At 41.9% G+C, this 23967-nt stretch overlaps 1 protein-coding gene across 3 annotated transcripts in view; it reads left to right on the plus strand.

Annotated features, from left to right (window-relative positions):
- Adcy2 (adenylate cyclase 2) overlaps nt 1-23967 on the plus strand; it is a 446582-nt gene that overhangs the window by 353917 nt on the left and 68698 nt on the right. For all 3 annotated transcript variants that reach the window (XR_015642825.1, NM_031007.3, XM_087593668.1), the window contains 2 exon segments: nt 2944-3028; nt 20561-20698. Coding sequence is in view for 2 of the 3 variants with exons in the window: in NM_031007.3 (NP_112269.2) it covers nt 2944-3028; nt 20561-20698 (223 nt within the window). In the remaining variant the exon portion in view is untranslated.

Below are 23967 nucleotides of genomic sequence, written 5' to 3' on the forward strand. Positions count from 1 at the left end.
AAATAAATAGCTAATTTCCTAGTGGCATTATCAAGATTGACCCAAGAAACACAATCAAGAAAAGAGCAGAATTATAGAATGTCTCCTAGTAAAAACAGCTGCCAATCAAAAATATAATTGCTGTATTAGAATTCCTTAGAGTCACAGAACTTATGGAATGTCTCTGTATATTAAGGGAATGATTTACCATCTGTAGCCCAATTAACCCAACAATGGGTAGCCGTGAGTGGGAAGTCTGTGAATGTAGTAGTTGCTCAGTATCGAAAGGCTAGGTGTTTCAGCTGGTCTTCTGCATAAACTGAAATCCTGAAGAAGTAGGTTCCAACAGATGTGTTGACAAGTAAGTGCAAACAGGCAAAAAAGAGAGAGCCCTCCTTCTTCCAATGTCCTTATGTAGGCCTCCAGCAAAAGGTATAGCCAAGATTAAAGGTATGTGCCATCGTGACTGGACCTAAGCTGCTCTTTACTTGGGAGTTGGAATATCCCAGGCTGGCCTTGATCTCAGAGATCTGCTGGCCTCTGTCTCCTGGCATTAAAGGCATGTACCACCTTGCTGGGGACTAAACTTTTCATGACCATTATAGCTCAAGATCTGGATCAAAAACCTGTGTTTTCCAGCCTCAAGATCTGGATCACAGGTGTGCCTTCCATTTCTAGATTGTAGTTCGTGCCAGATATAGTCACATTAACAATTGGAAATAGCCATCACAATTGCACAGAGGCTGAAGAGATTGCTCTTCAGCACTTACTGTTCTTGCAAAGGATCTGTGTTCCCAAAGCTAACATCCATCCCTATCTCTAACTCCAAAGGATGCAGTGCCATCTTCTGACTACCACTGACAGTGGCCATATGCATGATATACATAAATACATACCTGCAGAAAACATTTATACATATAAAATAAATAATTTTTAATTAAAGAATACATGGACATGGTGTGCATGTGACCTGATGGAGGTAGAACCTTTATCGTCCATAGAAGAACCCATCCTGCTTTCTTGTTTTGTGGAGGGATCCACTAATAATTATGGCTGCCTGCTACCTCTGAGATGCACACTGCACACACCCCTTCCCCTAAGGAGGATTTCTGGTAGTGTTTGGTAGCCTTAGGCAGAGGCTGATATCCAGGATCTTTACTGGCTTCTCACCAGGGAGTTAGACCTGGAGTAGTCTTTGCGGGGATAACGTTCTGAATAAGATGATTTAGAGAGCTCATAGCATTTTCCTCTGCTAGATTCTACAAAGCCCTGAGATCCCATCTCACTCCTTTTTATGTAGTTGAAGTTTGATGGCATATGATGCCAGTCAAAATCTAGGTCTGAAATACATACACTGTCTTATAAGGGTCTTTTATGAAAGCACCATGCCTCACTGCTCAGTGTTGGTTTGAACTGAAGCTTACAGCTCTTGTTAAGGCAGCCATAATCATGTCTTGAAATAGTGTAGGGGAATGGGATAGTGAGTGGAGAGATTGTGCTCAGTTATAAGGTTTTGAAGTGTTGCACCAACTGCTTACCTTGCTGCTCCTGAGTCTCAGGCTGTGTCCAGGAAGTGTAATTGCAGTTTTATTTAGTCATTTATATCTGTTATTTCAGTCCCTTCGAGCCTCAGTGGTTACGGGCACTGACTACTCTTCCAGAAGACCCTAGTTCAAATCCCAGCACCCACATGGCAGCTCACAACTGTCTCTAACCCCAAGGTCTAACACTCACATACATGCCAGCAAAACACCATGCACTTTCAGTGCTACATCTTCTACATCTTTTGTTTGTTTCTAGACAATTGTGTTGGCAGAAGTTTCCATGATGGCCTCTGCGTGGATGCTACATTTGAATTGAATGGCTTCTAACCCTTGTCTTAGTCCTGAATTCTAGGATGGGATTTAATGACTTTTAAAATTTTTGAGTTCTTAAATTATTTAAAGCACTACTCAGAAATACAGAAAATTCTTTTTATCGTGTGTGTGTGTGTGTGTGTGTGTGTGTGTGTGTCCCCATGTGTGTGTGTGTGTCCCCGTGTGTGCACTGACCTGTGGGTAAATGCATGTGAGGTCAGATGTTGACATTTGGTGTCTTCTATTGCTCTCTGCTTTATTTACTGGGAAAAGATCTCTTGTTGAACCTGAATCTCACCAATGCAGCTAGTCTGATCAGTTGACTTACCCTGGAGATCCACTGTCTCTCCTTCTGAACATGGGTAGGAACACATACCCACCTGGTTTATTAAGTGGGAGCTAAGGATACAAACTCTAGTTTTCATCCTTACAAGTGTTTTATCCACTGAGCTTTCTCTGCAGCCCTGATAGGTGGTTCTTATAGGTGAGGCTCACCTGAAAGCTGTCTGGGTGGATCTCACTTGGTGTACATGCTTCTCATATGATCCCAGGGTGCTTTCATGTTCATGTTTTGATCAAGCAGGCACATGGTCTGTCCTATGAACTCCTAGAAACTCAGGAAACACTTAACTGTGTCACACTGAATAAAATTGAACCTGGGTGGGAGGTATGAAGGACACTGGAATTCAGTTTTCTCAGGACACCAAAAATAAGGATAGGATGAGATGTTCTGGGAAATCATGGTGGTATCCATAGAAACAATGCATTCTAGGACTAATAGGAAAGAGGCCACTCAGGGGAAGATTTGGGCAGAATATTGCAAAGTCAAACAAAATGTGAGCCACATAGAAATGGTCCTTTCTCCCATGAAGTAACAATGCTGTGGGATTGGTTCACTCAGTTGTGGTATATTGCTCCACCTTGACTCTCTTTCAAGGGCATACATTTCATTTGAGTTTGTTTCATTTTTCATCTTTCAAAAAAAATATTGAGGGTCAGAATCCTGATTTAGTAAATTCATAGTTGAGTGAAAAGCATCACTCTGGTGCTTTCCAGAGTGATGGACATGACCTCTGAACTAACCTGTTGCTTTTTTCTCCCCTGGTAGAACGTCCATCCTTGGCTTCTCCTTTGGAGCTGCATTTCTCTCCCTCATCTTCATCCTCTTTGTCTGCTTCGCTGGACAGCTTTTGGTAGGTGCTTCAAATATAGAACTTCTTTTGGAAGTGTTTTCATTGTATTGAAACAACTTACTTCATTTTTTCAAAAGCAAGGGGATCATTGATGGATATTTGAAGAACTATAGTTTCTAGCACCTGTTAGGACAGTGACAGAGACAGCCTCAGGGGTAAATTGAGGTTATCGCATGAACAACCAAAACACTCATTGGACTGCTCTTAAAGTGGTGGGTGGCCTTTTCCTTGCTCTGGAGATGAAGCCTCAATCTGTAGTCTAGACTGACCTCAAACTTAATATTCTCTTACCTGAATCTTCTGAATAGCTGGGAAAATGATTATATAGCACTGCACCAAGAAAAAAATGTAGGTGTCACTCCACAATACTCCAAAGTTTTGCTCATCTCTTTCTGTCAAGTGTTTTTAAAACATCTCTGAGTTTCAGACTACTTGTAGCAGTGAATGCAAGTATGGGGTTTTCATGTAAAGGACAGTTAAAATATTTTTTAAACTACGTTTTCTTAAAGATTTATTTAGGGGCTGGGGATTTAGCTCAGTGGTAGAGCGCTTACCTAGGAAGCGCAAGGCCCTGGGTTCGGTCCCCAGTTCCGGAAAAAAAGAACCAAAAAAAAAAAAAAAAAAAAAGATTTATTTAACACCTGCAGGCCAGAAGAGGGCACCAGATCTAGTTATAGATGGTTGTAAGCTACCATGTGGTTGTTGGGAATTAAACTTAGGACCTCTGGAAGATCAGCCAGTTCTCTTAACCACTAAGCCATCTGGCCAGCCCCTTAAAATATTCTTAAGGGGTTGGGGATTTAGCTCAGTGGTAGAGCGCTTGCCTAGGAAGCGCAAGGCCCTGGGTTCGGTCCCCAGCTCCGAAAAAAAGAACCAAAAAAAAAATTCTTAAACATGACTTTTAAATCTTTGTGAAGATATAAAACTTTGAAACCTAACAAATGGAAAAAAGTATTACTTATTTGCATTTCAAGCCAACTATTGTACAGTTTTATAACATATGTTATCTAACCACTAGTTTGAAATATGAAAATTATCTCTTCATTTAGTGTTCCATATTATGCAAGTATTGCTAGCCAGCCAGAACAGTATGAAAGCTATCTTAGAAAGCCAAAATGGAGACAGAAGATAAGCCAATGTTTCATCTTGTTCACGGGACACAAGGGAAAATAGGGAAGGCTACCTAGGCTGGACATCAGGCATACACAGCCTGAAATAGGCAGGTACATGGAAATATGTGTAGGTAAAATACCATCACAGAAAATAAAAATAGAATGCTCTCTATATGAGAATGTGAATGGTTTCCCATGATTCATAGCCTTCCCTGGGTGGAAAAGCACATAGACTCACTCTCTTTTACCATTTCTTTTTACCATTCTCTTTTATGAATACCTAGGCTGATTTCATTACCTTACTGTGGTGAAGTCCACAGCAATAAACATGGGTGTGCCAATGTCTCTTTAGTTAGCGACAGAAACCCTTGGGTATAAGTCCAGAGTGGTATACCTGGGTCATATGGTGGTTCTATTTTTAGTGTTTTGAGAACCACAAATTTCTGTATTGGCTGCACAAGTTTACAATCCCACCAGCAATGAATTCCTCTTTCCAAACATCCTCTCTAACGTGTGTTGTCATTCACTTTCTTGATAGCCATTCCAACCCCATACAAATATCAACTCAAATTTATCCATGCTCTTAAGTCAAAAACTGAAATGGAACTGCTAGTGGAAAAAAGAAACACTTCAAGCTATAGGCATAGATACAAATCTGTGAAACAAGACTCCAGTAGTGCAGGAAGTAACCCAAGAATTGACAGATGATATTATAGGAAATCACATAAAAGAAAATTAGTAGAGGAAATAGACGGCCTATACAATGGGATAAAATCAGCTATAATAGTCAGTTTTGATAGATTAATATCCAGAATGTATAAAAATGTACAAACTGAACACTAAAAAGTATAAACCTGCTAATCAATAAATTAGCCAATGAACTAAACAGGTAGTTCTGAGAAGAGGAAACACAAGTGGCTAATATAATAAATATCTTCAAAGTTGTTCAACTGCCTCACCTTCAGGAAAATGCAAATTAGGACACATATTCTTGAACATCCAATAAAGGAATACTTGAATAAGAGTCTCCATTAGCCCATTGTAACTTTAGGAAGAAATTCTCATCTCACTAATGGGTTATTTCAGTGTTTGTAGTGTTCTGCAATGGTTGTTTAACTATCAACAGCAAAGCTATTAATGCATAACTGCCTAGAAAGAGTTGTGTGTCTTCCACAATGCCATCCAGATAGAATTGAACAGATACTCCATGGTGGGCATGGAGCAATGGTGCTGCCACCTATCTGCTCATTCTCTGGGCCTGGCTAGCCTACCGTTTTCGTAAGAGCTGAGGAGATTAGCATTCGCTTGTTAATTAAACACTGAACTTATGAAAATGTACAGAATGCCCACCAGCTGTTAACCTTCTGCAGACATAAGTGCCAAGGGCAGAACTGGTGCTAAGGATGCCTTCTCACTGTGAACAATTAAAAGGAAGCTGCTTTCAGAAGGAAGGCAAGTAGAGGCAAGTGTGATGGTTAGATTCACTGTCAATTTTCAACTCTATTGGAATAAGAAACATGTAGGCACTGAGGAGGCATACCTCTGCAATGATGGCATTTCCAGGTCTGTTTAACACAAGAGAGAGAAGCCATCTTGAATGTGGATGAACACATCACACATCACATGAACAACATGAACCAGACTGAACAAGAAGCTAAATGTTTTCCCCTTTCTCAGATTCCTGGTTTGCCTCTCTGACATGAGAGACTACATCTCAGAATCAGTGATTTGAAATGAACCCTCTCTTAAGTTGTTTTTAATTATTTGGTCACAGAAATAAAAGTTCAAATGCTGAAAATTTGGCCAATGATATCACACACACACACACACACACACACACACACACACACACACACAAATCAAGCTTTGTCCCTGTCATAGTCTTCTGCACAGAATATGCAGCACACGGAAGTCACAGTGGTTGGCATTTCACAGCTGGCCTGATACAAGGTAGGAAAGCATGCAATGTGCAAGCACTACAGTCTCTATGACACAGAGCTCCTAGCTCCTAACTGATGACCCTTAAATGTGAGGTTTATTCAGTAACTTGTTCTGAGCCTTGTTGGGAATTTTGTGCTTTTACGAGGATCCATTAAACAGCTCCTCCCTGGCCTTCATTCCCACCTGTATCCCACCACTGTCTGCCCCAGGAGATCTTCCTCGCACCTTCCCCACCACATTCACTTCCAATTTTTTGCCCATGAAAGTGGGCTCAGCAGCGAGTCCCACTACCAGAGATCTTGGAATCTCTACCAGTTCTGTGATGAGCATCATGGGATTTGTGACCTGTGCCATAGTTGAGCTTCAATTTTATACATGCATTTGACCTTTTTATCTTGTTTCCCCAGACATAGAGTAAGTCCCTTAAGACAGGAATGGCTTCTCAATATCCAGTTGACCTCCCATTACACCCAGTATAACACTAATGTCCCGTCAGCTTCCCACTTGAACCAGTATAATGTTGACATCTACATTGTGTTAGTTAGGGTCATTGTGAACAAACACAATGACCAAGGCAAGCCTTCTAAGGACAGCATTTAGTTCGGGCTGGCTTACAGGTTCAGAGGTTCAGTCCATTATCATCAAGGCAGGAACATGTCAGAGTCTAGGCAGACATGGTGCAGGAGGAGCCAAGAGTTCTACATCTTCATCTGTGGGCTGTTAGCAGAATACTGGCTTCCAGGCAGCCAGGATGAGGGTCTTATAGCCGACACCCATAGTGACACACCTACTCCAACAAAGCCACACCTATTCCAACAGGGCCACGCCCTGGGCTGAGCATATGCAAACCACAGGAACAAGTTTTGTAAGTAGTTGCTGCCTAAACACAGGCATGTCTACTTCCCCCTCCTCAGCTCCGTAAAGTCTCTCCGTCCCCTCAAAGATGCTCAGAGCCAGTAATGGAATAATTGCAGCTGTGGCAATGTTAATAATGAGCACAGGTATTGCCAGAGAATTTCTGAGCTGTGTGGGAGAAACTTACCTCTCTATGGTTCAAAACAGTTACTCTGACCAGATATATCGTGTGCGCACACGCACACACACACACACACACACACACACACACACACACACACACATGCACACATAACACACCAAACAAAGCTTATCTTAGAAAATGTCAAAAGACATTTCCTAGTTGTTACCACATGCCTTGAGCAATAGAAATGGCATGATGCCACCCAGCCAGCTACTTCCTGTAGGACAATGATGAAGCGCAAGTGCAGAGTTCATCCTAGGAGAGGAAAAAGTAGGTCACACACCAGCTAACACAAAGCCCTCTGCCTTCAGGAGAGCATGCCCATTGATGTCTGCCTTCTCTAATGACAACACAGCACTTGCAGCCCTCTTGGGCTGGCTTACTGGTGACCCTTTTCCCATCTTGCTCTCCGCTTCTCTTTGTCCCTTTGGAAAATTAGTAATCATTTGGTAATAAGTCTGGTAAATAACATGTGGCCACATGCTGTCTTCTCTGACCCAAAAATCTCCTTCCTTGACCTGACAAGCAGCCTACGTGCATATTACGATTGTGGAATTGATAGTTTTAAACTAGTTCCCCATGTTTCATTTCTGCCTCCTTTATTCATTTTTCCTCTTTTCTGTCTTTTTCCCCCCACAATTGGACTATCTTCTCTTTGGTAACTTAGACATGATGCACTCCAGCCTGGATATTTATTTGGGCTTTGGTTTTCCTTTAACCCTTGTGCTGTACACATGCTTGGATGCTCTTAACACCATGTCATGAAGCATGCAGACCTCATGCTCTAATCTCATGATGCCTCTTATCTTCCAGGCTAGTATTGCTTAATCTTTGTGTGTTTAATATTCTCAGATTATGCATGTCTTGCTTAATGATTTGTCTAACTATTGCCTCTGGGCGTTACCTCCCCCAGAACTGTTTTCTTAGTAAGAAATACCCTTTCCATGTGAATGTTGCATAATAGCCTTTTTATTCTACAAAAGCATCTTTCTTCATTGTGATCATTTATCATCATTTTTTTATTTTTTCCTAACAGTTCCACATTCTCCTGGCTTGTATAGTACTGAGAACTCTCTTTCTCTTTCCCTCTCCTTCTCCCTCAACCCCTCCATCCATTCACCCCTCCTTTCCTACCTCTGCTCTCACTTTCTCTGTGTGTGTCTAAAAACACACACACACACACATACACACACACACACACACACACACACGGAAGCCAGAAGATAACCTCAGGTTGCTGGTCCTCACCTTCCACCATATTTGAGACTGGGTCTCTTGTTTTGTAGTGCTGCATATGCAAAGCTAGCTAGCCCTGTTTCCAGAGATTCTGATATTTCTGTCCCCCACCTCAACATTAGAGCAACGGGAGTGCAGATATGTTCTACCACACTGGGTTCTGCATGGATCTGAGGATCTGAGCTCAGATTCTCACGTTTGTGAAGCTGGTGCTTTATGAGCTGAGTCAAGTCCAGAGCCTCAGTGAAAGCAATGTTTTGTGCTAGAGTTATCTTTTTGGCTTTTTGAAATCCAAGTGCACTGTGTTAGCGCTAACTCTCTGGCGAGTGGTCTGTCTGTTTAGGATCAAGAACTTAAGTGTTCACCATACAGCTTTCCACTACACCACACATCTCCTGGGCCCCAGCAAACCCCTGGGGTAAGGATTTTCTGGAAGTCTATGTACTTTCTTTTCTTTTTTAATTGGATATTTTATTTATTTACATTTCAAATCTTATCCCCTTTCCCGATTCCCCACCTATAAGCCCCCTATCCCATCCCTGCTTATCCTGTTTCTATGAGGATGCTCCTACTCCCACCCACCCCGACTCCTGCCTCACTGCCCTAGCATTCCTCTAAACTGGGGCATCAAGCCTCCACAGGACCAAGGGCTTCTGCTCCCATTGATGCCAGATAAGGCCCCATCATCTCCTTCAGTCCTTCCCCTGTGATCAGTCTGATATTAGGCTTTGAGCATCCTGTATTGGTCAGGATCTGGCAGAGCCTCTCAGAAGACTTTACTGAAGCTCAAAGCTCACACAATAACATGTTCTTTCTTTCTTTAAATCTCTCAATATAGTTAGTACCAAACCTGCTTTTTGGTGCTGAATGTGGTCCTATCTCAGTGTAAGAGCCAATCCTTGGGCACCAGGACCCAGTGATGGGAAGCAGATTTGCTGAAATAATGCTAACAGTTTTAACTGTTTATCAAGGACTACATCACCTTGGGCCCAGGCACCATCTCCTCTTCAGTTAAGTAGCACCTTCTGAGAACAGGTCAACGAACAACTTGAAATGCTATCATTTATAATGTTGAATGAGAATAAGCAGGATTTTGATAAGTCTCTTTTTCTCCCAGGGATATTACTGAAGTACCAAGATCTGAATATTTTTGAACCATGTAGAGAACTGCAAATAGAGTCAGTGTTGGTCCTTTTTATAATAAGTTAAAATGCAAAGTCATGGGTCTTTGTGTGGCATTTTTGTCCCATTTCTCTGTGAGGCAGGATCTTTGTTAGCCCAGGCTGACCTCAAACTTACTTTGTAACCAAGGATGACCTTGAACTACTGATCTCCCTGCCTCCTCCTCTGGAGTGCTGGGATTGCAGCACATATCACTATGCCTGGACTTTTCATCGGCTTTTGATCGTTTTCCTTTCATTGAAAAGTCCTGATCTTTGGTTCTTCTCATTGCCATCACTGTTTTCTCTGTGCCCACCCAGCCCTTCTGCTTCCTTTTCCTCAGCACAAGCGCCAGGGACCCACTATCACTGTTTGTCTTTAATTCTGCCCCTGGTTGGCAATGTGGAGAAGAAACAGAGATGCCTGCTGTCCTGACCGTAGAAAAAGAGCATTTAGCTTGATGTGTTTATAAGTTGTCTCAAAGGACAGTGTTCAGGGTCCAGGGAAGACTGTGTAGGAAAAGGAATGAAGCCATGTCCATCCTGAAGCTGTAGTCCTTGACCCATGTACACGAAAGCCCTGAAGAGACAACGTGAGTCTCTCCAAGTTCTTTATGTCACTTCATTCTTCAGTACAGATTCCGATGACTTTCCTGTGGGTATGTCCACATCTACTTCAGTGAACAGCAGCTTTGAGGCGGGACATAATATACTGTTATTAGATGGCATGTTTAAAATAAATTATCACAACTTCTGAAACTGCAGAAGAACTTGTTTTAGTTTTATAATTTCAAAGATGTCTGTGTAGTAACTAGATAAAACCCTACCTCCTCAATCATGATGTAGAAACTGAGATGGAGACACATTGCCCTTGAAGTGCTAAAGACATGTTTTCTGTTCTAAATCTTCAGTATCGTGGGCATTTATCCTTCCTGATATATAGAGAAAAGCATTAACTAGAAGCATTTTTATCTCTGGAAAAAATAACCCTACTCCAGAGACTACAAACCCATAATTAATGTTTTAATGGGCCAGAGCCCAACTAAGTATTATTGTCTGACAGAGTCTAAGCTATATAAGAATATTTATTGAATCTGTATCTTTGTGCTTCATTCCTGCATCTACACAACGCAGATCTGACTATGTTCTGTATCATGAACACCACTAGATGTAGTATTTATTACACAGTAATGATATACTTCCTTTCACCCATGACCAAGTGTTATATGTTCCAAGTGTTAAGGGCCACCATATTGGATAACAGATTCAAAGCCTTACCAACCACTGTTAAAGCTCTGTTGTTTTGATTAGCACATGACATACAGAACTGGATCCCTTCCAGTGTGCTGGTAGGAGGAAATCTTGTAGAGTCCAGTCAAATGTGGCTCCTACACCAGCCATAAATACAGCATCTGGAGTCAACTACCATTGACTCAAACTCTGCACCATCTTCTTAGGAAAATCTACCCAAGGAGTGAGCCCAAAGCATGGGTCCTCACCTACATTAAAGGGCTACTGTGTTGCAGACTAACATTCTTCACCTTTCATGTTAGGGACTGTGGGTGGGGAAACCATTGTAAAGAGTAAAAGGGGATAGAAGGGGTTGATTACTGATGTTGTCTGAAGAAACATGAAATAGATTCCAAGTCACAGAGATGCTGTTGAGAAATACCTATTTTTCTTGGTTGAAATAATGAGGAAAGTCAACACTTGTGAGTTCTTATTAGGAGTGTTGTGTTTAAATCCCAAAAAAGGCCAAGGAGGTATGTGAATAAACTGAGCAAGAAAGTATAACTAACTTTCTGAAAGTCTCACAGCTGTGGGGATGCATGGAAGGTGCTGCCTGGCTGCTTATCCTTTACCAGCTGCTCACTCAGCAGCAGCCATATTTGATTGTCGTGTTAACATTCAACGTATTCCAGGGTTTATGTCGATGGTAATTTAGGAGTAGTTCAAAATGAACATAAGGAATAGGTTAAAAAAATGTAAGTGATGTTTGCCAATGCTATTGGGGGTTATCTCACATTGAGTTTTAATTATGTTACACCAGGTCTACCACTATATAAGCATGTGGGGGTGGCAATAAATATTAAAAATAGAATCTACCAACCCTCACTAGTGTCAGCTCTCGTGGGCCACACAGCATCTGCAGGGTATTTTCATCTTAATCAGCAAAGTGTTTCAACCCAACTTGCTAAGTTTCTAATGTCCATCCCATGCTGCTGCCCACTACTCTCTGGGCCCTGCAGTGATCTCATCACCATGGCTAGCCCCACATTGTCACCATCAGCTACTCCCTGGCTCCAGCAGCCACCTCCCTCTTGGGACTCTCTGCTGTGAACTCTGCTCACAGTCCCAGCATCCACCCTCTGTGGTTATAGTCACAACTCCCAGTAACCCATTAAAATCAAAACTCAATAAGCTTGTAATTTATCCATCACATTTATATCAGTAAATCCTTACCCCACAAAATGTCCACACAATAAATTCTGAACCAATTCATATTAAAATAAACTGCCTACCTAGATAAGACAAATTGTCCTATAAAAATCCATCCCACCGGAAGTCCCACACCCGCGGATCCCGGCCCGCAGCAGCTCTCTGCTCCCAGACCCGGTGAGAGAGAGACCCAACCGCCTGGTCAGGTGGGCACTCCTGAGGCTGCAGAGCGGAAGAGACCACCAACACTGCTCACCCCTGCCCACATCCCTGGCCCAAGAGGAAACTGTATAAGGCCTCTGGGCTCCCGTGGGGGAGGGCCCAGGAGCGGCAGGACACCAGCCTGAGACACCGCCAGAACCTGAAAGAAACAGACCGGATAAACAGTTCTCTGCACCCAAATCCCGTGGGAGGGAGAGCTAAAACTTCAGAGAGGCAGACAAGCCTGGGAAACCAGAAGAGACTGCTCCCTGCACACATATCTCGGACGCCAGAGGAAAAAGCCAAAGACCATCTGGAACCCTGGTGCACTGAAGCTCCCGGAAGGGGCGGCACAGGTCTTCCTGGTTGCTACCGCTGCAGAGAGCCCCTGGGCAACACCCCACGAGCGAACCTGAGCCTCGGGACCACAGGTAAGACCAAATTTTCTGCTGCAAGAAAGCTGCCTGGTGAGCTCAAGACACAGGCCCACAGGAACAGCTGAAGACCTGTAGAGAGGAAAAACTACACGCCCGAAAGCAGAACACTCTGTCCCCATAACTGACTGAAAGAGAGGAAAACAGGTCTACAGCACTCTTGACACACAGGCTTATAGGACAGTCTAGCCACTGTCAGACATAGCAGAACAAAGTAACACTAGAGATAATCTGATGGCGAGAGGCAAGCGCAGGAAACCAAGCAACAGAAACCAAGACTACATGCCATCATCGGAGCCCAATTCTCCCACCAAAACAAATATGGAATATCCAAACACACCAGAAAAGCAAGATCTAGTTCCAAAATCATTTTTGATCATGATGCTGGAGGACTTCAAGAAAGACATGAACACACTTAGGGAAACACAGGAAAACATTAATAAACAAGTAGAAGCCTACAGAGAGGAATCGCAAAAATCCCTGAAAGAATTCCAGGAAAACACAATCAAACAGTTGAAGGAATTAAAAATGGAAATAGAAGCAATCAAGAAAGAACACATGGAAACAACCCTGGATATAGAAAACCAAAAAAAGAGACAAGGAGCTGTAGATACAAGCTTCACCAACAGAATACAAGAGATGGAAGAGAGAATCTCAGGAGCAGAAGATTCCATAGAAATCATTGACTCAACTGTCAAAGATAATGTAAAGCGGAAAAAGCTACTCATCCAAAACATACAGGAAATCCAGGACTCAATGAGAAGATCAAACCTAAGGATAATAGGTATAGAAGAGAGTGAAGACTCCCAGCTCAAAGGACCAGTAACTATCTTCAACAAAATCATAGAAGAAAACTTCCCTAACCTAAAAAAAGAGATACCCATAGACATACAAGAAGCCTACAGAACTCCAAATAGATTGGACCAGAAAAGAAACACCTCCCGTCACATAATTGTCAAAACACCAAACGCACAAAATAAAGAAAGAATATTAAAAGCAGTAAGGGAAAAAGGTCAATTAACATATAAAGGCAGACCTATCAGAATCACACCAGACTTCTCGCCAGAAACTATGAAGGCCAGAAGATCCTGGACTGATGTCATACAGACCCTACGAGAACACAAATGCCAGCCCAGGTTACTGTATCCAGCAAAACTCTCAATTAACATTGATGGAGAAACCAAGATATTCCATGACAAAACCAAATTTACACAATATCTTTCTACAAATCCAGCACTACAAAGGATAATAAATGGTAAAGCCCAACATAAGGAGGCAAGCTATACCCTAGAAGAAGCAAGAAACTAATCGTCTTGGCAACAAAACAAAGAGAATGAAAGCACACAAACATAACCTCACATCAAATATGAATATAACGGGAAGCAATAATCACTATTCCTTAATATCTCTCAATATCAATGGCCTCAACTCACCAATAAAAAGACATAGATTAACAAACTGGATACGCAACGAGGACCCTGCTTTCTGCTGCCTACAGGAAACACACCTCAGAGACAAAGACAGACACTACCTCAGAGTGAAAGGCTGGAAAACAACTTTCCAAGCAAATGGTCAGAAGAAGCAAGCTGGAGTAGCCATTCTAATATCAAATAAAATCAATTTCCAACTAAAAGTCATCAAAAAAGATAAGGAAGGACACTTCATATTCATCAAAGGAAAAATCAACCAAGATGAACTCTCAATCCTAAATATCTATGCCCCAAATACAAGGGCACCTACATATGTAAAAGAAACCTTACTAAAGCTCAAAACACACATTGCACCTCACACAATAATAGTGGGAGATTTCAACACCCCACTCTCATCAATGGACAGATCATGGAAACAGAAATTAAACAGTGATGTAGACAGACTAAGAGAAGTCATGAGCCAAATGGACTTAACGGATATTTATAGAACATTCTATCCTAAAGCAAAAGGATATACCTTCTTCTCAGCTCCTCATGGTACTTTCTCCAAAATTGACCATATAATTGGTCAAAAAACGGGCCTCAACAGGTACAGAAAGATAGAAATAATCCCATGCGTGCTATCGGACCACCACGGCCTAAAACTGGTCTTCAATAACAATAAGGGAAGAATGCCCACATATACGTGGAAATTGAACAATGCTCTACTCAATGATAACCTGGTCAAGGAAGAAATAAAGAAAGAAATTAAAAACTTTTTAGAATTTAATGAAAATGAAGATACAACATACTCAAACTTATGGGACACAATGAAAGCTGTGCTAAGAGGAAAACTCATAGCGCTGAGTGCCTGCAGAAAGAAACAGGAAAGAGCATATGTCAGCAGCTTGACAGCACACCTAAAAGCTCTAGAACAAAAAGAAGCAAATACACCCAGGAGGAGTAGAAGGCAGGAAATAATCAAACTCAGAGCTGAAATCAACCAAGTAGAAACAAAAAGGACCATAGAAAGAATCAACAGAACCAAAAGTTGGTTCTTTGAGAAAATCAACAAGATAGATAAACCCTTAGCCAGACTAACGAGAGGACACAGAGAGTGTGTCCAAATTAACAAAATCAGAAATGAAAAGGGAGACATAACTACAGATTCGGAGGAAATTCAAAAAATCATCAGATCTTACTATAAAAACCTATATTCAACAAAATTTGAAAATCTTCAGGAAATGGACAATTTCCTAGACAGATACCAGGTATCGAAGTTAAATCAGGAACAGATAAACCAGTTAAACAACCCCATAACTCCTAAGGAAATAGAAGCAGTCATTAAAGGTCTCCCAACCAAAAAGAGCCCAGGTCCAGACGGGTTTAGTGCAGAATTCTATCAAACCTTCATAGAAGACCTCATACCAATATTATCCAAACTATTCCACAAAATTGAAACAGATGGAGCCCTACCGAATTCCTTCTACGAAGCCACAATTACTCTTATACCTAAACCACACAAAGACACAACAAAGAAAGAGAACTTCAGACCAATTTCCCTTATGAATATCGACGCAAAAATACTCAATAAAATTCTGGCAAACCGAATTCAAGAGCACATCAAAACAATCATCCACCATGATCAAGTAGGCTTCATCCCAGGCATGCAGGGATGGTTTAATATACGGAAAACCATCAACGTGATCCATTATATAAACAAACTGAAAGAACAGAACCACATGATCATTTCATTAGATGCTGAGAAAGCATTTGACAAAATTCAACACCCCTTCATGATAAAAGTCCTGGAAAGAATAGGAATTCAAGGCCCATACCTAAACATACTAAAAGCCATATACAGCAAACCAGTTGCTAACATTAAACTAAATGGAGAGAAACTTGAAGCAATCCCAATAAAATCAGGGACTAGACAAGGCTGCCCACTCTCTCCCTACTTATTCAATATAGTTCTTGAAGTTCTAGCCAGAGCAATCAGACAACAAAAGGAGATCAAAGGGATAGAGATCGGAAAAGAAGAGGTCAAAATATCACTATTTGCAGATGACATGATAGTATATTTAAGTGATCCCAAAAGTTCCACCAGAGAACTACTAAAGCTGATAAACAACTTCAGCAAAGTGGCTGGGTATAAAATTAACTCAAATAAATCAGTTGCCTTCCTCTATACAAAAGAGAAACAAGCCGAGAAAGAAATTAGGGAAACGACACCCTTCATAATAGACCCAAATAATATAAAGTACCTCGGTGTGACTTTAACCAAGCAAGTAAAAGATCTGTACAATAAGAACTTCAAGACACTGAGGAAAGAAATTGAAGAAGACCTCAGAAGATGGAAAGATCTCCCATGCTCATGGATTGGCAGGATTAATATAGTAAAAATGGCCATTTTACCAAAAGCAATCTACAGATTCAATGCAATCCCCATCAAAATACCAATCCAATTCTTCAAAGAGTTAGACAGAACAATTTGCAAATTCATCTGGAATAACAAAAAACCCAGGATAGCTAAAGCTATCCTCAACAATAAAAGGACTTCAGGGGGAATCACTATCCCTGAACTCAAGCAGTATTACAGAGCAATAGTGATAAAAACTGCATGGTATTGGTACAGAGACAGACAGATAGACCAATGGAATAGAATTGAAGACCCAGAAATGAACCCACACACCTATGGTCACTTGATTTTTGACAAAGGAGCCAAAACCATCCAATGGAAAAAAGATAGCATTTTCAGCAAATGGTGCTGGTTCAACTGGAGGGCAACATGTAGAAGAATGCAGATCGATCCATGCTTATCACCCTGTACAAAGCTTAAGTCCAAGTGGATCAAGGACCTCCACATCAAACCAGACACACTCAAACTAATAGAAGAAAAACTAGGGAAGCATCTGGAACACATGGGCACTGGAAAAAATTTCCTGAACAAAACACCAATGGCTTATGCTCTAAGATCAAGAATCGACAAATGGGATCTCATAAAACTGCAAAGCTTCTGTAAGGCAAAGGACACTGTGGTTAGGACAAAACGGCAACCAACAGATTGGGAAAAGATCTTTACCAATCCTACAACAGATAGAGGCCTTATATCCAAAATATACAAAGAACTCAAGAAGTTAGACCGCAGGGAAACAAATAACCCTATTAAAAAATGGGGTTCAGAGCTAAACAAAGAATTCACAGCTGAGGAATGCCGAATGGCTGAGAAACACCTAAAGAAATGTTCAACATCTTTAGTCATAAGGGAAATGCAAATCAAAATAACCCTGAGATTTCACCTCACACCAGTGCGATTGGCTAAGATCAAAAACTCAGGTGACAGCAGATGCTGGCGAGGATGTGGAGAAAGAGGAACACTCCTCCATTGTTGGTGGGATTGCAGACTGGTAAAACCATTCTGGAAATCAGTCTGGAGGTTCCTCAGAAAATTGGACATTGAACTGCCTGAGGATCCAGCTATACCTCTCTTGGGCATATACCCAAAAGATGCCTCAACATATAAAAGAGACACGTGCTCCACTATGTTCATCGCAGCCTTATTTATAATAGCCAGAAAATGGAAAGAACCCAGATGCCCTTCAACAGAGGAATGGATACAGAAAATGTGGTACATCTACACAATGGAATATTACTCAGCTATCAAAAACAACGAGTTTATGAAATTCTTAGGCAAATGGTTGGAACTGGAAAATATCATCCTGAGTGAGCTAACCCAATCACAGAAAGACATACATGGTATGCACTCATTGGTAAGTGGCTATTAGCCCAAATGCTTGAATTACCCTAGATCCCTAGAACAAACGAAACTCAAGACGGATGATCAAAATGTGAATGCTTCACTCCTTCTTTAAATGAGGAAAAAGAATACCCTTGGCAGGGAAGGGAGAGGCAAAGATTAAAACAGAGACTGAAGGAACACCCATTCAGAGCCTGCCCCACATGTGGCCCATACATATACAGCCACCCAATTAGACAAGATGGATGAAGCAAAGAAGTGCAGACTGACAGGAGCCGGATGTAGATCGCTCCTGAGAGACACAGCCAGAATACAGCAAATATAGAGGCGAATGCCAGCAGCAAACCACTGAACTGAGAATAGGTCCCCTATTGAAGGAATCAGAGAAAGAACTGGAAGAGCTTGAAGGGGCTCGAGACCCCAAAAGTACAACAATGCCAAGCAACCAGAGCTTCCAGGGACTAAGCCACTACCTAAAGACTATACATGGACTGACCCTGGACTCTGACCCCATAGGTAGCAATGAATATCCTAGTAAGAGCACCAGTGGAAGGGGAAGCCCTGGGTCCTGCTAAGACTGAACCCCCAGTGAACTAGTCTAGGGGGGAGGGCGGCAATGGGGGGAGGGTTGGGAGTGGAACACCCATAAGGAAGGGGAGGGGGGAGGGGGATGTTTGCCCGGAAACCGGGAAAGGGAATAACACTCGAAATGTATATAAGAAATACTCAAGTTAATAAAAAAAAATCCATCCCTTATGAAATATTCATAACTACATGTGGCCCTTTAAAGGCATACAGATCTGGGTTGTCCTTCCCCCCTCCATCTTGATTCTTCTCCTCCTTCTCCCTCTCTCTCCTCTCCAAAAGTCTATGCCTGCCTTACTTTTTCACTGTCGGATCATAGGCCTTGTCTTATCTTGTGCCTGCCTTCACCTGCATATAGACAACAATCCACAGGGTGGGTTGGGGTGGGGGTGGGAGTGGGGTTCTGCTTCCAGAGCCCTTTCTCATAGGGCTGGTCTCTATTAGAAAGGTTGACATCTGCCTCCTAGAGATTCCCTGGAGAATTCTTCAGATATTGCTTGTCATATTAAAGTACACCATCCTCGTGTGATCATGTGACTCATTCTTGGCTGGAGCTCTTTGTGCTCTATACTCTTACCCACACTGAGGTGAGGTCCACAGTGGTTTGTCCATTCAGAAGTGAATGAAAGAGCATCTCTGAAACACCACGTAGCAGTGCAAGACCCATGGAAGATGGCGATGGAACATCTACTCCCATTCCGTAACAATCCTGATTCCTTTCTGTAGTAAGGGATCTTCAATAGCTGTGCTCATTTAGCATGGGGTGGGAGCACCCCATGTCTACTTCAATAAAAAAAGGTATACTATGTACTTTCAATGGGATTTACTCTGCCTTGACAAAGAAGGAACATCTACAGCATGGTGAGCTTTAGGGAATCATTTTTGAGTGAAATAAACTAGAGCAAATGTAAGATTCCACATATTCAAGGTGTTCAAAATAGTCAAAATCATGGAAACTGGGGGCCAGGAGGATGGCTTAGTAAGTAAAGGCATTTGGCTCAGTGGGTAAAGGTGCTGGCCACCACGTCCGATGCAGAAGTTCTAACTATGGGAACTAGCTCCCTCTTGCAAGTTGTCCTCTGACCTCTGGTTCCATGTATGGACACACATCAAATAAATACGTATAACTTTAAAAATTAAAAATTATTCCAATTACTATAGCCCTACTCTCTCTAATCCCCTCTCCATCTCTTCATTCTCCTCCCTACAGTTGCTTTTCAGAATTCATGCAAAGGCAAATGGCTGATCAAGGTGATGCAAATAAGTGGTGACTGAGTGCTTGGCCCTAAACAGGACATTTATATCAACATTGATAAGGCATAGGGATCATTGTGGAAAGAAAGAATGTAGGGGCCAGATGATGAGGAAGAGGATATGGAATGCTGGCTTCTGGGACCCATGACTTAAAGCAGCTGTAGCTGCCTATACTGGCCCTCAGATGACTAGGTCTAGCAACACAGCACAGATCAGGGAGTATTGACTATCGGTGGCTCTCAGGGAGGAAGTCATTGTCATGACTTAGTTGTATGCTCACTGAGATACACCAGGCACCTACCCACCAGGCACCTACCCACAAGGCACCAATGCCTGGTTCCTAGTCCAAGATCACATGGATCACCTGGTGAAATTCCATGGATCTCAGAGAAAGAGAGAAGAATGTTTGAAATAAATGTTTTATAGAGAACTTTTCTGTGGAAGAATGAGCCACCAACAGCATAATAGGAAGCCATCCACCATTGAGTATCTTATCTGTAGATTCTGTTAGTCAGCAAACTCAGTCTACATCCTGAATCTGCTCTTATGATTACCTGCTGTAGCATTAAAAGGAATGTGAGATAAGTTGACCAGTTTTCTCCATAAATCAACTAAATGTATAGTAACTGTTTTAGATGAGAGATCCATTTAGTACATCCCCAGAGTACAAAATAAACTGAAATTTTTCCTCTGCCAAAATTACCTAAAATCATAATTTCAGGTCTATCTGAAAAGACACACAATAACACCAAACCTTTGTCATAAACACTTAATTTCTTCTTAATTTGACAGCCAACATAATTTTAATGAGGTTGTGACTTGGTATGGGTCCTCAGAGAGAGATAGAATCCATTTGTTTAATCTTGGAGAAATGTTAGTGTTTCTTGTGGTTTTAAACACCACCATTTTACACTTCAGAGAATACACTAAGCAGCAGTGTGTTTCTTCTTCATCTTTCCTCACAGCAATGCAGCAAAAAGGCCTCCACCTCTCTCATGTGGCTTTTGAAATCATCAGGCATCATCGCCAACCGCCCATGGCCACGGATCTCCCTCACAATCGTCACCACGGCTATCATACTAACCATGGCTGTGTTCAACATGGTAAGCCTCTGGGCTGGGCCAAGGTTTGCTTTGAACAGGTCATTTCATTTGTGGCCTGCCTTGGAGGTTGAGTTGGTTAGTTGGTCATTTGATCAGTTGATTTGTTCATTGGTTGTTTGGTTTGATTTGGTATATATATGGATGTTTGGCTTCTGTGTATATCTATCTACCACATTCATGCCTTGTCCCTGCAGAGACCAGAAAAGGGTATTGGATCTCTTGGTAGTGGAGTTTCAGAGAGCTGTTATCTACAGAACTACCATTCAAGTGCTAGGAATCAAACCTGAGTCTTCTGGAAGAACAGCTAGTACTCTTAACTGCTGAGTTACCTCTTCAGCTGTATGTCTTGTAGTTTTGCAAACTTGCCTATAAAATCTTTGTGACACTGATTGCCTGCTGCCTGTTGAATCCAGCCTCAAACTCCTGCTGCCATTTGTTTAAGGAAAGAGCTGCTTTGTATGGGTCATTGATTTGGTTCCCATATTATCATTCTGTGTTTTCCCCCAAAAGAACCCTTGGGCATCATTGTTCCTGGGATGCATCTTATTGGTACCCGAATGTCATCATCATCATCATCATCATCATGACTGTTGTGTTCATTAGGGTTACTATTGCTGCAATGAAACACAGGACCAAAAGCAACTTGGAATAAAGGGTTTATTTTGCTTACATTTCCACATCATAGTTCATCAAAGCAGGGGGTCGGGACAGGAATGTAAATAGAGCAGGAACATGGTGGCAGGAGCAGTTTCATAGGCCATGAAGGAGTGCTGCTTACTGTCTTGCTCCTCATGAGAATCCAGAATACCTGTCCAGGAATGGTACCACAAACCATGGCCTGGAGTCCTCCACATCAGTCACTAATTAATAAAATATGTACAAGCTTGCCTATAGCCCAATCCATTCACTCCATCTTGTGAAGACATTTCTTTCAATTGAGGCTTCTTTCTGTCTGATGACTCTAGTTTGTTTCAAGTTATCATAAAGACTAACCAGGACAATTATGAAAAGGCACTTTGGCATGGTATATATTTCAGACTTCCCTAGTGGCTGGGGACAAAATGTGGCACTATCTTAAACAATTCTTTCTTTGTAGAAGCACAGAGTGAGACTATGGTAACAGATTATACACAGGATATTAATAATGAATAATTTAATGTAGTCCCCCATAAGTTAGAAAGCACTCATTCCAAAACAAAAAGTTGCGTATAAATATGTAAGAGTATATGTAAGAGTATATGTAAGAGTATATGTAAGACTATGTCTCAAACATTGCTCTGCTGCTCAGAATCCAAGGCATGTTCTGGCTCCCAGGAGTTCACAGTGGAAGATGGGAGACTGCTGGCTGGGTAAAGGAACAAGCAACTCATCCTGAAAGAAAAAGAAAAAAAAGAAAAACAAAGCAATGGACGGGCAGTAAACCATTAGTCAGGGGGCAGGAGGAAGTGGGGTTTTTAAGGCTGGGTATATGCCCAGGAGTGGTGTAGCTGGGTCTTGATATAGAACAATTCCAAGTTTTCTGAGAAACTGCCAAATTGATTTCCAAAGTGGTTGTACAGAGAAAGGATTGAAGGCCCTGAAGGGAATAGGAACTCCAGAGGAAGAACAACAGAGTAAACTAACCTGAAGCCTTGGGACTGAACCACCAACCAAAAAATATACACAGGCTAGACCTAGGCCCATATATAGCAGACGTGCAGCTTGGTCTTCATGTGGGTCCCAAACATTTGGAGAGGGGGCTATCCAAAAAGCTGTTCTTATATGTGGGATATGTTTATCTAGCTGGCCTACCTTGTCTGGCCTCAGTGGGAGAGGAAGCGCCTAGCCTCAAAGAGACTCGAGGAGCCAGGGTGGAGGAATACCCAAGTGGGTCCCACCCTATCGGATGAGAATGGGAGGGGGAAGGGGAAAAGATTGTGGGAGAGGGTGACAAGGAGGGGGGAGTGAGCAGGATGTAAAGTGAATATGTAAAATATTAAATTAAATTTTAAAAAGGACAAAGCAAAAAATTGGCTCCTTGTGTTCAGCTTGGAACCTGTATTTATGCATTAGTCCTGCTCCCCAGGAGAGCGTACTATAGAGAACTCAAATCAGCAATCTACAAAAGTATCGAGGTCAGAAGTAAAGTCCACCATGGAGGGATAGGCAGAGGAACAGCCTAGAGAGGACAGCAGGCTGCTATGGCTGAAGTTTTGAGTCATTTCTATGGTCACAAGGTGGTATTAAGTTACCAGAAGAATGTTACTGCAGGTCCTGCTCACCCTGCACCTGACTTCACCAGTGTGGGTAGAGTCAGTGAGTCGACACTTTTCCGGGAAGCTGACCTTCACTGCCAACAACACCACATACAAACTATAGAAACTCAACAATGAATAGGATGTCCACACACTCAATAATGAGTTTCAGGCTAGAGTGATTACCTAGCACTCAGAAGGCCCTGGAGTCAATCCCCCTGAATCAAGCACAGTGATAAATGTGCACGATAGTGTGATGGGGAGGCAGGAGGATCAGAAGCTCAAACTCATTTGTGGCTATATAGTAAGTTCAGGGGCAGGCTGGGCTATGTGAGACACCATTTTCAAAAACAACTGAGAAAAACACTTTTTTTCCGTATTACTATATAAATTTGAGTTGTAGAACATGATATTTTGGTGTGCATATAGACAGTAAAATAATTACTGTGAGTAAGCAGTTTAGGGTGTATATCCCCTTCCCTACTTACTGAATGCAAGTGAGTACATGTGTGTGCGCGCGTGTGTGTGTGTGTGTATGGGTGCGTTCATGTGTGTGTGTGTGTGTGTGTGTGTGTGTGTGTGTGTGTGTGTGTGTGTAGACCTAAAATCTAAGCTTTTGGCTAGTTTTCAAATTATGCAGTACTCTGTGCTTCTACCATGAATTGGAGCTCTAAATTTACACATCCTACACAACTGTAATTTTTATCCTTTGAGCATTCTCTGACCTTCTTGCCCTTGGTAACTACCATTCTGTGTCATCAACTTTTTGTGACTCCACATACAAGCGAGATCAGGTAATAGTTTTCTGTCTGTACTTGGCTTTATTCAATTAGCATAATGTCCTCCAGAGTCGTGCATAGCAGGATCCCCTAAGACTACATAATATCTCTGTGTCATATGCTGCATTTTCTTTACTCATTTATCAGTAGTAACAAATCCAGGTTGTTTCCCAAGATGGCAGTTGTGATGAATGACGCAACTAGCATGAGAGTGAATTGGAAAATGTCTCTTTGATGACTTCTTTTCGTCTTCTTT

The sequence above is a fragment of the Rattus norvegicus genome, chromosome 1 (assembly GCF_021556685.1).
Source record: "Rattus norvegicus strain SHRSP/BbbUtx chromosome 1, alternate assembly SHRSP_T2T, whole genome shotgun sequence".
Taxonomy (NCBI): Eukaryota; Metazoa; Chordata; class Mammalia; order Rodentia; family Muridae; genus Rattus; species Rattus norvegicus.